Raw genomic sequence first — 15795 nt, 5'->3', positions numbered from 1 at the left:
GCACCTTGAGGGGGGGGCAGTTTTTAGAATGGTGCCACTTTTAGGTATTTTCTGTCATAGAGGTCCCTAAAAAAATGGTTTTGCATATTTTGTTGTAAAAATGAGAAATTGCTGGTCAACTTTTAACACTTATAACTACCTAACAAAAACTTAATGTTTAAAAAATTGTGCTGAGATATGTGGGAAATGTTAAACTATTATTTTTTAACTATTTTGTGTGATATGACTGATTTAAGGGCATAAAAATTAAAAGTTTGAAAAATTGTGAAATTTTCAAAATCATCAAATAAACACAAGTCATAGCAAAGAAATTTTACCTTTATCGTGAAGTAAAATATGTCATGAGAAAACATTCTCAGAATCAGAGTTATGACCTCAAACTGACAGTGGTCAGAATTGTAAAAATTGGCCTGGCCAGGAAAACAGGTTTTGGGGTGAAGGGGTTTAAGTGGTGGTCCGGTGAAAATAAGTAGCCTCCTATGCACAGGATAGATAGATTGGTGGGGGTCGGACTGCTGAAACCCCCGCTGAACAGCAAAATGTGGAACATTTATCCCCTTTAGAATGAAGCGGGAATGCGCATGTGTAACCTGCAAACATTCATGCACTTTGGGGCTGCGAAGCGCTGTGCTCAACTTTTTCCCATACACTCAAAAAATAGAGTGGTGGTAGGTCGACATAAGTTTCCCAATCTACTGATCGGTGCGAGTTGCAATGATGGGACACCCACCATTAAGCTAGTGATAACTACTTTATGCAGGACAACCCCTCTAACTACTTCCTGAATGTGGGTATATAGATAGGGCTTTGGAGCTGGGCATGCACCATTTCCGGCATAGGTCAGCTTAGTTACATACCTATATATGTAGGCATGTGTGACATATGTCTCTTGGAACAAACACAAAAAAAAAAAAAAAAATCACCCACAAATGCACCAATGCAAAAAGTTGCTTTATCATGAAGGGGTTACCATTTTTTTCCCCACATATTGACCATTGAAGTGGGAAGTTATTACTTACAGCTGGTAGGGAACAGATTTAAAATATGAATAAATGTGAAACAGAAGACTAATAAGAACCAAGCCGTGCAGATATCTGTGCACTGATTATCAGTGTGTGACATCTAGAGAGGTCAGAGACTGAGGGCTATGGTAGTCACATCTTGTAGATAATCTTATTTACCAGTGAGTTTGGGGAGCCGCAGGATCTTTCTGTGATGTGCGGGTGCCGGTGGCCGAGATGCAGACTCCACATTCTCTGATTTTGCAGTTTGTTGGAGACGGAGAGCTTTCTCTTGCCTGATCTCTTCCAATGTTTTGACTCTAACTTTTTCTATTGAATGTAAACTGACGGAAAGAGGTTTTGTAGTACCAGAATTGCTGGAAATATTGTCATTTGTCCGTTTAATCTGTCTTTCACCCTGAACTTTCCAATTAAAACCAGTCTGTTTTTGTGTGGTTTCGGGTGGGACCAGACAAGGTTGTGCTGTACTTCCATCAGTTTTTTGCTCTAGAGCTTTAACTGCAATGCTGTCTTTTTCATCTTTTAAGGTCTCACATTTCTCTACCCCATTTTTCAGTTGTCTAAGTCTCTTTTCTGCCCGAATTTCACTTAATGATTTGATGTAAATTGCTGTTTGAGGCTTGGAGGAAGGCTTGCTCTTAACGAGGACTTTGTCTTCATTTTGATTGTGATCCAGCCTTTGACTGGCTTTTTCCTGACGGATTTCTTGAAGAGTCTTAATATGGAAGTCAATCCCTGTATTAGCATCTATTTCTGCAAACAAAAAAAAAAACAACGAAACCGTCAATTAGGGACATAGAATCTAGTTTAACAACCAATGTTCTACATTGTTGGCACTACATGGCCCTGAGATATACCCACCAGGTTGTAAAGGATGCATAAAGAGACGCCCAATACTCTATATAGAGACATAGGTGGTAACCATAATGAATAAACCGCCATAATATATAATATTCCACTCCATAAGTAATGCAGACAAAAGGAGAAATAAGGAGTAATGGATTGAAAAGTAAATATAAAAGTACAACATTTATTAATTGACACGCACAGAAGGGTAACAAATCACACCCCAAATTTAAATAAAATCAGACGCAACTAGGGGCAAGATATCCTGCCTGTATACATATTCACTAAGTGTTTGGGGATCACCTTTGTAAGTTTTTGCTTACCACTATCATTACTTAGCACCTTACTTTATCTAGGCAGGATATCTTGCTCCTTTAGGCTATGGATATACCTTTTTTGGCCGCAGTATCTATTGATTTGGCTAATCCTGCATGATACTTCATTGCACTACTTGTGTTTCTGTGATTTTCTGTGAGCACGGGTTGTCAATTCTGTTCCCCCTGTCTGGGTCTGTCCTGATGCGTCTGATTTTATTTAAATTTGGGGTGTGATTTAGTACCCTTCTGTGCATTTGTCAATTAATAAATTTTGTACTTTTATATTTACTTTTTAATCCATTACTCCTTATTTCTCCAGGTTGTCAAGGACCCTACTGCACTGCAGCCTGGCACTAGAAGATTTCTACACCATTTGGCCTCTTTCACACTTCAGTTTTTTACAATCAGTCACAATCCGTCAGGTTTTGAAAAAAACGGATCCACAATTTTCTTTTGAGGATCCGTTTTTTTCCCCCCATTGACTTCCATTATTGGCGTCCGTTGCATCCGTTTTTTGTTTTTTTTCTCTCTCTCTCCTTTCTATGACAATGAGCAGGCACAACCATGGTAAATTATATAAATGTGCCACAGTCTGTCATAGCAAGACTCCATCATGTAAGATGCTCAAGCCATAGAATATATTGGATACAAAAATTCACAAGCGAATAGAAAAAAACAAACAAAAAAAAAAAAAAAAAGTACACACATTGAAAGACAATTAGGGCCCAATTGATAAAAGCTTTTACGCCATTTTGTTGTAAAAAAAAAAAAAAAAAGCTTTGAAAAGTTGTTTAATTTTGCGCAACTCAAGACTTGTGACTTGATTCTCTCATGCCATTTTCACCCAGTTCTGATTAAGATGGCGAAGCATGGGCGTATTGATCGCTGATCATCAAATAAAAGAGAAGATATTTGCAAAGTCGTAAGTCTTACTCCAGCAGGGAAAGATCTGGTGTAGTGATATAAAATCAGAGTATAAAGGTAACTCAAAAATAAGCTGAAATCTCTATCTATGAACACTTGCCATGGTCCAGCATTCACAGGAGAATCGTAATGACAGGCGCAGGGGTCATCGATGATAGCCATGAACTCCTAAATGTCTGCAATAGGAGAGGCTGCCACCATTCGTGGGTACTACAGTTCAGCTCACATTGAAGTAAATGTGACGAAGCTGCTTTTGGCGAAACGCGTGTCGAGGCTGCCGAGTGGGACGCCTTTAGGGGCATCTACCTTCACCTATAGACATCATGACCTCAGGTATAATTTCCCCCCCTTTTTAGGGTCCTCTGCATCATAGTTAAGGTTACCACTTATAAGATGTCAACAGGCTAATCTAATATATAAAGCTCAAAGTGTGTGTGTGTGTGTGTGTGTGTGTGTGTGTGTGTGTGTGTGTGTGTGTGTGTGTGTGTGTGTGTGTGTGTGTGTGTGTGTGTGTCTGGGATAGGCATCCGCAGCGTCGCAGCTACAGCCACAAAATTTGGCACAGTCACACGTCTGGACCCCGAGAGCATCCTAAGCTCTGTTGAGAGGCGAAATTTTAACCCCGCGCATTCCAATTCACCAAACAATTTTGCCCCTGTCTACATAATGGGGGAAAAGTGTGTGCACGTCAAGCCCCGTCCCTCATTATGTCATAATGCCCCTATCTACATAATGGGGAAACAGTGTGTGCGAATCAAGCCCCGCCCCTCATTATGATGTCACAATGGTTGCCATGGCGACGCTGATGTCATCAAGCCCCGCCGCTCATTATGATGTCATAATGGTTGACTATGGGATGTAGGATGTGCGATGGGTATATGGGCACGGGACTATGGGATGGCAAATATGTATGATGGGTATATGGGCATGGGACTATGGGATGGAGGATATGTATGATGGGTATATGGGCATGGGACTATGAGATGAAGGATGTGTGATGGGAATATGGGAACTCGACTATAAGATAGCGAATATGTATGATGGTATATGGGCATAGGCCTATGGGATGGAGGATATGTATGATGGGTATATGGGCACGGGCCTATGGGATGGTGGATATGTATGATGGGTATATGGGCACGGGACTATGGGATGGAGGATAATTATAATTTGTTATAACCACAGTTCGTTACTATGCCCAGGCAGCGCCGGGCTCTTCAGCTAGTTGCTCTATAAAAGATTCCTGTGGTAGTTATATTACCATCTATACCTGATAACCTATCCATCTATTTTACACATTCTTGGTATCCTATAAACCTTTTTTTTCGGATAGTCTTGATGCCTGGGTTGCTATTTTTTTTCATCTGTTTTTTTGTCAAATTGAATAGTTTCTCTGTAAACCAGTCATTTTGCACTGTCTCTTTTTACATTGAAACCCAGTGGGGTGATGCTCCTGTTTGATAGTCCCAGCTGTTTTTATGTTATGTTGTCTCATGCTATGTATCAGCTCTCATAACTATTGTAATGATCTATATTTTTATATATATATTGATAGTATTTTCTAATAAAAAAATGTTGTATTATCTATTATCTCTCTTTATGGTGACCTTAATTCTATGAAGTTAATTCGCTTTTTAGATTAAGTGCTCAAGTTTTGGTTGTAGAGCACCTTCTAAATGTCTGCAATAGGAGAGGCTGCCACCATTCGTGGGTACTACAGTTCAGCTCACATTTAAGTAAATGGGAGCTGAGCTACAGTATTCTATGATAGCATATGGAGTACATAGTGCTGTGGTGTTTTGGCTCTGTACACACCACCATTTACTTTTGGTGGCCACTGTATAATCCATCAGCTCATGTGCCAGATATCAGGCTCATACGAAGGTCAAATTTGATGAGCCATCCTAAAATAAGTCCTGGACAATTCCTTTAAGATATACAGCAAAAGATAATGAACTCAAAAAAAAAAACCAAACAAAAAAAAAAAAAACACAAACAAAAAACTACGTAAGGCTAGTGTCACACTAGCGTTTGTTTGCGCTGTGTTTTTGCGCAGTGCAAACGCATATAAAAAACGCATCATGCGTTTTGTATGCATTTGCTGCTCTTTTGCGCATGTGTTTTAACCATTTTTACTCTTAAAACGCATGCATTTTTAAACACAGACGTGCACGTCCATGAGCACATCTGCGTTCCCATAGACTGTAATGTGTTTTTTTGCGCATTCCGTGCGCATGCGTTTTTTTGAGACAGGTCGGACGGACCAAAAATGCAACAGGTAGCATCCGGCGCGCTTGGGGGCACACTACAAAAATGCATGCGCACGTAAAACGCGTACCAACGCTAGACCATGCTCACCCATGTTAAAGATAGGGGAAAAGGACGCATGCGCATGTATGCGCAAAAACAGGATTTTTGGGTTGCTTACCGTAAAATCTCGGAGCCTTCATTGGGGGACACAGAAACCATGGGTGTATGCTGCTGCAACTAGGAGGCTGACACTATGTATAGGAAAAGGTTAGCTCCTCCTCCGCAGTATACACCCCACTGACCGGCACTAATTTCTTCAGTTAGTGAGAAAGCAGTAGGAGAAGTAACAAACAGAATGAAAACAGGACAACTCAACTGTAATCAACAAACATAAGAACAGGAGTTGCAGAATATAGGAGGGTGCTGTGTCCCCCAATGAAGGCTCCGAGAAACAGATTTTATGGTAAGCAACCCAAAATTCCTGTTTTCTTCATCGCTTCATTGGGGGACACAGAAACCATGGGACGTCCCAAAGCAGTCCCTGGGGAGGGGAAAGCAAACTTCCATTAGGTCTGAGGACTCACCACCGCCGCCTGCAGGATCCTTCTGCCCAGGCTGGCGTCCGCCGAAGCGTAGGTGTGGACCTTGTAAAATTTTGCAAACGTGTGGAGCGAAGACCAGGTTGCCGCTTTGCAGAGCTGCTGTGCAGAAGCACCCACTGCCCGGGTAGAGTGAGCTCTAATTCCAGGAGGGGGCACTCGATGTTTGACCCGGTAGGGCTCCAAAATTGCCGATCTGATCCAGTGAGCAATGGTAGCCTTAGAGGCCGGCTGACCTTTCCACGCACCATCTGGAATGACGAAAAGAGAGTCTGTCTTCCGCAAGGGAGACGTCATAGCCAGGTAAACCTTCATCGCCCTGACCAGGTCTAGCTTGTTCAAGGAGCGCTCCAGAGGGTGGATTGGACCGGGACAAAGGACGGGAGAACAATGTCCTCATTTAGGAGTAAAGTGGACACCACTTTAGGAAGGAAGGCGGAGGCCGCAGGACCACCTTATCCTGATGGAGCACCAAGAAAGGGGGGGGCGCGACGAGAAAGGGCTGCCAATTCCAGCACGTGCCGGATGGAGGTGATGGCCACCAGAAAGGCTACTTTCCAAGTGAGAAGGGACAGGGAGACTTCCCTGAGAGGTTCAAAGGGAGACCGTTGAAGAGCCTCCAGAACCAGATTGAGATCCCATGGATCCACGGGAGCGCGGTACGAAGGTGCGGTATGAGCCACTCCCTGACAAAAGGTTTTGACCTGCGGACGGGAGGCTAACGTCTTCTGAAAAAGAATGGAAAGCGCCGAAACTTGACCCTTCAAAGAGCTGAGGAAAAGGCCCGCATCTAGGCCTGCCTGGAGGAACGCCAGGATAGAAGGGAGAGAAAAGGACATAGGCGAAACGTCATTGTCCTCGCACCAAGTGAAATAGGCCTTCCATGTACGATAATAAATTCTGGAAGACGATGGTTTTCTAGCCCGAATCATGGTGTGAATAACCCGATCTGAAAAACCTGACCGCTTCAGAACTGCGGTTTCAACAGCCACGCCGTTAAACTGAGCGGCAGAGAATTGGGGTGGCAGATTGGACCTTGAGACACCAGATCTGCTCTGTCTGGAAGCTTCCAGGGGCGTCCGCGAGAAGGTTGATGATGTCCGCGAACCAAGCTCTTCTGGGCCAATCAGGAACGATGAGGATGACTGGTACCCCTTCCGCCTTGACCTTCAACAGCTTGGGGAGAAGAGGGAGGGGAGGGAACAGATAGGGGAGCTTGAACTGCGACCAGGGAATGATCAGAGCATCAGCGCCCACTGCGAGAGGATCTCGGGCCCTGGATACAAACTGTGGGACCTTCCTGTTCAGTCAAGACGCAAGCAGGTCCACGTCCAGAGTCCCCCAACGATGGCAAAGCTGATGAAAGACGTCTAGATGCAAGGACCACTCTCCTGCTGCGAGACCCTCGTGGCTGAGAAAATCGGCGGCCCAGCTGTCCACGCCGGGAATGTGCACTGCATATATCGCTGGGACCGATACCTCTGCCCAGTGGAGAATTCTGGACACTTCTGCTAGAGCCGAGGAGCTTCGTGTCCCCCCTTGGTGGTTGACATATGCCACCGCTGTGGCATTGTCTGTCTGAATCCAGATCGGCAGACCCCTGAGAAGCCTTTCCCAGTGAATGAGAGACAGATAAATCGCCCGTATCTCGAGGACGTTGATCGGTGAGTTGTCTCGTGAGACGATCACCGACCTTGAACCGTCTGACTGCGAAACACCGCTCCCCAGCCGAGAAGGCTGGCGTCCGTTGTCACAATCTGCCAGTGAATCGGAAGGAATGACCGGCCCAGGGAAATGAGAGGTGACGTCATCCACCAATTGAGGGACTGTGTGACCCGGGACGAGAGGTGAATTGGATGATCCAGGGAGAAAATGGACCTGTTCCACCGAGACAGAATGGCCTGTTGAAGCGGTCTCGTGTGAAATTGAGCAAAGGGGATCGCTTCGGTTGTCGCCACCATCTTTCCCAAGACTTTCATGGCTGACCAGAAAGATGGAAGCTTCGGGCTCTGCAGAGATCGAAGATCTCGTTGCAGCGAGATCAACTCTTCCGGGAAAAAGACCCTCGATCGACGGGTGTCGAACAATAAGCCTAGAAACACAAGGCGTTGAATCAGAACGAGGCAGGACTTCTTGTTTACGAGCCACCCGAGACTGGACTGGGTGTCGAGAACGATGGTAAGGCTTTGGAGAGTCTGGTGAAAAGACAGAGCCTTGATTAGAATGTCGTCGAGATACGGGAAGAGTACGAGACCTCTGATCCTCAACAGGGCCATCAACGCCGCCATGATCTTTGTAAACACTCTGGGTGCGGTGGCGAGACCGAACAACTGGTAGTGGTCCTGATGAATAGCGAAGCGCAGGAATTTGATGCCCGGGAAAGATGGGGACATGCAGATAATAGACATTCAGGATGCCTATTGAGCACATGAATGCCTGCGCCTCCATGGAAGAGATTACTGAGCGAAGGGACTCCATTCTGAAATGTCGCAAGCAGACCCTCTTGTTCAGCAGTTTGAGGTCCAGAATGGGCCGAACCGCGCCGCCTTTTTCAGCACTACAAACAGGTTTGAGTAAAACCCTGTGAAACGCTCTGTTTCGGGAACGGGCACAATCACGCCGGAACTGAGAAGGGAGTAGATGGATGCAAAGAAGCCCGGAACTAAGGCGGGGTCTTTTGGAGGACGGGATTCGAAGAAGCGATCCCGGGGCCGAGAAACAAACTCAATCTTGTATCCTGAGGATACAACTTCCCTGACCCAAGAGTCTTCCACCAAGGCAAGCCAGACATCTCTGAAGAAAAGGAGTCGGCCGCCCAGTTGGAAAGGTGCTTCGGGACTTTGTAGCTAGTCATGCCGAGGTGGACCTTCCAGTCCTGGACCTGGAGGATCTGCCCTGGGAGAAGTGAGATCGCCAGGCTGGAGTGGGTCTAAAGGAGACCTTCTTCCTATCCTGGCGTGCTTGCGGCCTTTGTTGGTTGGAAAAAGGTTCCGCCGCCGCGACGCGGCGGAAAGACCGAAAGGGCAGAAACTGACGCCTTGGAGGAGGTCTACGAGGCTTGGACTGAGGGAGAAGAGAGCTTGTGCCCCCAGTGGCATCCTTGATAATCTGGTTCAGCTGGGATCCGAAGAGACGCGCACCCTGAAAAGGCAGGTTGGTAAGGGACTTTTTTTTTTTTTTTTTTTAAAGACAAATCCGCCTGCCAAGCCTTGAGCCAAATTGTACGCCGGATGCAACCAAGTTGCTGGACGCTTGAGTTGCGCAAGAGGCGGCATCTAAAGAGGCGGAGACCAAATATTCCCCTGCATGGGAGATCTGGTTGGCTAGCTCGGCCAGTCGCTCTGGTTGGGCTCCATCAAGAATGCCATGGCGGAGATCCTCCGCCCAAGTAGCTATTGCCTTTGCTACCCAAGTGGAGGCAAAGGCTGGGCTGAGCACGGTCGCAGTCGCTTCGAATGCTGACTTTGCTAAGGATTCTATGATCCTGTCTTTAGAATTCGTCAAAGCTGCCACACCTGAAAATCGGAAGGACTGTGCTGTTAGTCTGGACACAGGAGCGTCTACAGAGGGAGAAGCCGACCATGTATCGATGAGCTCTTGAGAGAATGGATACAGCACGCCGAGGCGCTTCCCTCTTTGAAAGCGCCTGGTCGGATTTTCCCTTTCCCTGGTGAGGAGCTTGGCAAACTCAGAATGAGCGAAAACTCTGGCCGTCTGAACGAAACCTCCTGATCTGAGGGTTTCGCAGGGGAGTCTGAGATCTCGAAAGTATGGTTAATCGCTGCAATGAGGTTCTGTACCGTAACCTTCATGTCAACGGTATGGTACGAATCCAGCTCTAAAATCTCCTCGGATGGTGCGTCCGAGAACGCTTCGCCTGACTCAGGTGAGGAGGCGCGGGAAGGAGACTGCTGGGAAGGACTACGTGGTGAGATGGAGCGAGGGGAGGATTTCGGCCGGAGATCCTGCCTGGGTCTTTTGCGGCTCATGCTGGCTGGTTCAGATGGAACCTCTTGTGACCTGCTGAGTCCTGCAGTGGTGTCCAGGGGCAACTTATCAAGAACGGCCACTAGGGACTGAGACACCCTAGTGAGATCCGCCACTGATTGAGATAGGGAAGAAGCCCAGTCAGGAATGGGAGATTCGCTCTCGCATGGAGCAATAGGGGGCTCCTGGGCGGCGGACTGAAAGGGGTTGCTGCAGTCGATGCAGAGGGGAGTGGACAGACCTGAGGGAAGTTTGCGTTTGCAAGAAGAGCATGCAAAGAACTTGACTAAGGTGCAAGTGGAAGCCGGAGGACGAGCTTGATCAGGCTTAGAGTTAGACATAGTGAGGGAAAGTCACTGAAGCAGTGGCGGAAGGTTGGGGGTCAGGAGGCAGAGGAGGGTGTCAGTCTGCAGTTGCAGAGCTACTCACGGTCCGGTGTCCTGTGGATGCTTCCAGCGAGGTTGCTGCACAGCTCGTCCGTATGCAGTGGCCACAGAAGAGGCGACGGAGTCCGGCTGACAAGCTGGGGAAAATGGCGGCCGCCTGAGGTGAGCCCGGTAGGAAAATGCGCACGCTTGCTTGAGGCGACAGGGAGGAGGGCGGGACTAACTGCAGCCAAGGATGGCACCGCCCGCTGCCGATAGGCAGGCTAGGGGGCTGAGCGCCGCCTCCGAAGCGCCGACGTGAAGGGAGGGCGGGCGAGAGAGAAGCCCGCCTAAGGTGGGGGCGTGGCCGTGACGCCGGACAAGGCCCCAATTGAAGCCGGGGCCTGGATTAGATGCGACGGCCGGCGGGGAGCACGGAGGCGACGCTGCACAGCCGCGCAATCACTTCGCTATGGATCTACGCCCGCCTGCTGAGCTGAACCAGGATCCGTGCCCGCCGCCCGGCTGCTGGTGCTGAAATAAGATAAGTGCAGCCGGGAAGAAGAGAGGGGGGGGAGCCGTGATACCTGGGGAAATGCCACTCAGGACGCCCGCTCCACAAGGTACCCGAGCCTGCAGCATGGCTGCCCAAATGAAAAGAGCTAGATGCAGCCGAGGAGTCATGGGAGGGAGGGCAGGGAGAGGAAGGGCTTGGCACTCTGGGGTCCCATACTTACCCTCTACCTGAGGCTCTTCTCATGATCCTGTCTTTTTCCATAGAAGGATGTCCGCGTCTTCCAGACCGACAGGCTCTGGTGGGCGAGTGGGTGGGAGACGGGGGCGAGGACCAAATGGATCGCCTGACACGCATCCGTGCTCGGGGCTCTTGGTCCTGCCGTGGAGAACTATGAGGATACGGGGTGCAATACACGCCGTACTCAGTCTCTTTGTGGGACTACAGATGTGACTATTCACTCTGTATCCCTCCGGAACCTGAAAAGAAAACAACGCACACTGAGGTAGATATGGGTCTAATGAAAGATCTGTGTCCACCTCCTACTGACACTAAGCTAAACTGAAGAAATTAGTGCCGGTTGGTGGGGCGAAGGAGGAGCTAACCTTTTTATATACATAGTGCCAGCCTCCTAGTGGCAGCAGCATACACCAATGTTTTCTGTGTCCCCCAATGAAGCGATAGAGAAAAAACACTAGTGTGAAACCAGCCTAAGATAGCCTTTTAGTCTGAATAAAAACACACACACACACACAGTTTTGGAATTTAATTTGCTACCTGTTTCTTTGTTGCCTTGTTCGGTTTGCAAACCAAGTCGATCCTTCAAAGGTCTGGAAATTTGAACTGAAAAACAAGGATTTCATAGTTACCAGCTGTTCACTGGGTGTTAAAATGAATCTGTCAGCATGTTTTACAAATAAAAGGTAGGTAATTCCTGCATTGGCACTAGTCCTCCAATAAAAATGATATTTTTTGCAGACATTTGATGTATCAATCATGAGATTTCTATGGTATAATCCATATGCAAATCATGCTGAAGGGGATACAGATTTTGACTGAGAGCCCCAAAGGGGACAGTGCTGAGAATATCTATAAAGCACTGTGGAATAAAATGGCGCTTTATATAGAAAAAAAATGTATATTTATTTTATTTGCATCACAAATAGGAATATAGTCTACATACAACTGTGGGTTAAGTGTATGTTTAAAAAAGAGATAGTTATTATAGAATGGGTTATCCGGGACTTTAGGGTTTCTTCCCATGTCAACAGAGCAGTGCCTTCTCTTCCAGTTAGCTTTGCTGACGAGGCATCAGTGCCGATTTCATGCTGATTTAAAGTGACTGCCATATTTTAATCCTAGATCTTTAACTGACATTATAAAGGACAGCTTTCACTTGATACCAGACTAAAATATATTTGCTGCAAAAACAGCCCAGTAAGGAAAAGGTGGGATATACTAGCAGCGACTGCAGGAAGAAAGAAAGCATCACATATCTGCCTGTACAGTCTCAAGTAATTCTGAAGGTGAAGGACAGTGGAACCCATCTTCATGTTATCACGCCATTTCCCAATAAAGGACAATTTAACTCTGTCACACTTTTATAATAATCAACGAATATGTCATTTATTGACTCCAAGTCGTGGAGGTCTGCTTTATGGTCTATTTTTCTCTTGTAATTACATGGGTTTATATGCATTTAGACATAGGCATGGATGAACTCTGCATGTTCTGAATGTTTATTTTTAGGACTCAGCTGTGATCAAACAATGTTTGATTCAGAGTTGTATGAGGTGTCCAAAATTGCAAAGTGCCAATTAGCATCTTCATAATGTGCCACACCTCTGCAACACTTTAGAGACATGGTCATCACTCACTGTCCCGAATGGTCTCGCATTCTATTGTACAATTCAAGTTTAATTTGGTTAAATGAAGACATTTGACTATTTGGCTTAAAACCTCTTTAGAACAATTAAACCAAACACCATTTCTAGCTATACAAAATACCTTTCTTCGGTAGACGTTCTGGGCTATCAGTAGGTGTGGCAGTTCTCTTCCCAAGTCTTTCTGATAAGGATTTCTTCACAGAAGGCACAACCTCTCCATCAGAAGCAGCTTGAGGAACAGAGTAAAAAAATATTTGTAACTAATCTGCTGTTCAGGTATATGCAATTCAAACAATATGTTTAAATAGAACAAACAAGTCCATTCAGAAAAGTCCAAGTTTTGCATTTAATCACAAGCCACAAAATAAAGGCGTAAACGCACTACCTAATGGACTGTCTCCCTGGAATTTCTTGTGTTTTCCCAATCGTTGTGCCAAACTAAGGTTTGTTGCCAAATCTGTTTGAAAGCAAATTAATACTTTAGATACAAACATATTATAGTGTGTATAACTATATACACACACATTATACAATGTGCAATTAATTATATATTATTCATGTACAAGCATACACACATGCAGAGGATATAATACTTTACATATAAATTGATGACAATCCACCCAATCACACCTATGTATCCTCCAATTACTTTCTTTAACATTTTCAAGAAAAAAAGGGCTTTATTAAAATATTAATAGTCAGGGACACACAAATAATCAGCTGAAAATCTATCACGTGGCTACCTTTGTTGGTGAACTTTACAGTCCGTCGAAATGAAATGCTGTTGTCTGCTTGGTTATAGGATGAAACAAAAATTTCTGAAGAAACCGTGGATTCTGGAAAAAAAAAAAAAAGATTTAAGTATTTTGAAAAATGCTCTGTATATTAAAAAAATAAAAATGTAAAACATTGTGTTGAAATTATGTCAGGAGTAATAAATTTAGCAAAATCAAAGTGCATTCACAGTTCCTCTCTTTTAAACTGTACCCATCATTTCTTTATTTTGCAAACACATTCTATTTCTGATACAATCAGGATAATGGCGGACCAATCTAGGCTATCACAGGATCGATCTTCCTACAGAGCATTCATCCATCAAGTTGCCATGGCTCGAGACAGTCAAAGGCCGTTAAATAAATAAAAATTATTCATGCGGAAGGGAAAAGAACATGCTCCCTTACTAGAAGAACAGACAAATTGGTTATTTACCATGTTCATTGCACAGTAAAATTGACCCCCGCAGTATGATTCTCCAGTTCAGTACTGTTACCCAGATACCAAACATGGTAAAGTTTTTTGTTTTTGTTTTTTTAAAATGGTTAAAAAAAATAAATCTCTGCTTGTGTCACCATTTTCCTACACCCATAACGCTTTCAATTTACGATATTGGGCTGAGTAACCACTTTTTTTAACCCCTTAGTGACAGCCATTTTGCAGCTTAATGACCAGGCCAATTTTTACAATTCTGACCAGTGTCATTTTATGAGGCTATAAAATTCTGGAATGCTTTATCGGATGCCACCGATTCTGAGACTGTTTTTTCGTGACTTTGTACTTCATGCTAGTGGTAAAATTTATTCGATATGACTTGTGTTTATGAAAAATATGGAAATATGGCAGAAAAATAGGTGAATATCGCAGGTGCCATGTCCTCAGCCAATGGCGATACGGGCACCTTTCCCCATAGCGCGCCAGTGTCTCTGCCTGCTCAGAACCTGACACCTGGCCCCCCGGGATGAGAGGCGAGTATGTAAATTTTATTTATTTTTTTTTTTGCAGCAGCATATGGGGCCATAATCTACGCAGCATCTCATGGGGGCATATTCTATGGAGCATCTTATGGGGCCATTATTAACCTTTGTGCAACATTATATGGGGTGTATTTTGTATGGAGCATCTTATGGGGCCCATCATGAACTGTATGGAGCATTATATGGGGCTCCTGATTCAATATGGATATTCAAAAACATTTAACCTACTGATGTCTCAATTAATTTTACTTTTATTGGTATCTATTTTTATTTTTGAAATTTACCAGTAGCTGCTGCATTTTCCGCCCTAGGCTTATACGCGAGTCAATAAGTTTTCCCAGTCCTGACCTAGTATGTGTGGCTTGTGGTATGTATGTGTTCTCCTTCGTCCTGACCTGGTATGTGTGGCTTTCCTGGTACCTTCCTTGTATGCATGGCTCACCCTCCCCCCCCGTCCTACTCACCCTCCTCGCGCAGTCGCTGCATCTCCATCCCAGCAGCTCTCCTCTGCCGAACGGTCACGTGGTACCGCTCTTTAAGTTAATGAATATGTGCTCCACGCCTATGGGAGTGGAGACGCGTGCATATTCTTTACCTTAATGAGGGGTACCACGTGACAGCTCAGCAGTGGAGCTGCCAGCGCCGGAATGGAGATGCAGGGACAGAGATGCAGCGACAGCAGGAGAAAGGCGAGTATGACGTCTTCTGGAAGCCGGCAGCTGCAGCTGTCAATGGGCCACAGTCACCGGCTCCTCTGCTGCTCCATCGAGGGGGGCGTTCTCAGCACAAAAATAGGGATTTTTGTGCACTCACCGTAAAATCTTTTTCTCCGAGCCTATCATTGGGGGACACAGACCATGAGTGTTATGATGCTACCACCAGGAGTCTGACACCAAGTAATATAAAGAAAGTTAGCTCCTCCTCTGCAGTATACACCCTCATGCTGGCTCCCAGAGAACCAGTTCAGTGCAAAAGCAGTAGGAGATCATCAACAACATAAGAGTATAACATGTCAAATTACAGAACAAGCACAAAGCCATTAATCAGTGGGTGCTGTGTCCCCCAATGATAGGCTCGGAGAAAAGGATTGTACGGTGAGTACACAAAAATCCCTATTTCGCCTTTGACTCATTGGGGGACACAGACCATGGGACGTCCCAAAGCAGTCCCTGGGTGGGGAACCACATAAAAGATCAAACCCCTTGCACCAACTGACCAAAGTTGTGCTATCACCACTTGCAGAATACATCTGTGAAGGGCCGCATGTGCAGAAGTCTGAGAGTGTAGGCTGTACCAAGTCTCTATCCTAAAGACTTATTCTGCCGACGCCCAAT

At 45.6% G+C, this 15795-nt stretch overlaps 1 protein-coding gene across 15 annotated transcripts in view; it reads right to left on the bottom strand.

The window, feature by feature from the left end:
* The window catches only part of ZC3H11A (zinc finger CCCH-type containing 11A), an 84562-nt gene that overhangs the window by 19928 nt on the left and 48839 nt on the right, over positions 1-15795 (bottom strand). For all 15 annotated transcript variants that reach the window (XM_073560769.1, XM_073560774.1, XM_073560781.1 and 12 more), the window contains 5 exons: positions 13454-13546; positions 13096-13167; positions 12832-12939; positions 11602-11667; positions 1182-1775 (listed from right to left, as the gene is read on the bottom strand). In XM_073560769.1, the coding sequence (XP_073416870.1) occupies positions 1182-1775; positions 11602-11667; positions 12832-12939; positions 13096-13167; positions 13454-13546 (933 nt within the window). The remainder of the gene's footprint in view (positions 1-1181; positions 1776-11601; positions 11668-12831; positions 12940-13095; positions 13168-13453; positions 13547-15795) is intronic.

Source organism: Dendrobates tinctorius, unplaced genomic scaffold, assembly GCF_039654945.1.
Source record: "Dendrobates tinctorius isolate UK_male_01 unplaced genomic scaffold, ASM3965494v1 ptg000304l, whole genome shotgun sequence".
Classification (NCBI taxonomy): Eukaryota; Metazoa; Chordata; class Amphibia; order Anura; family Dendrobatidae; genus Dendrobates; species Dendrobates tinctorius.
Note: the sequence above shows the minus strand (reverse complement) of the source record. Positions and strands in the feature narration are given on the sequence as shown.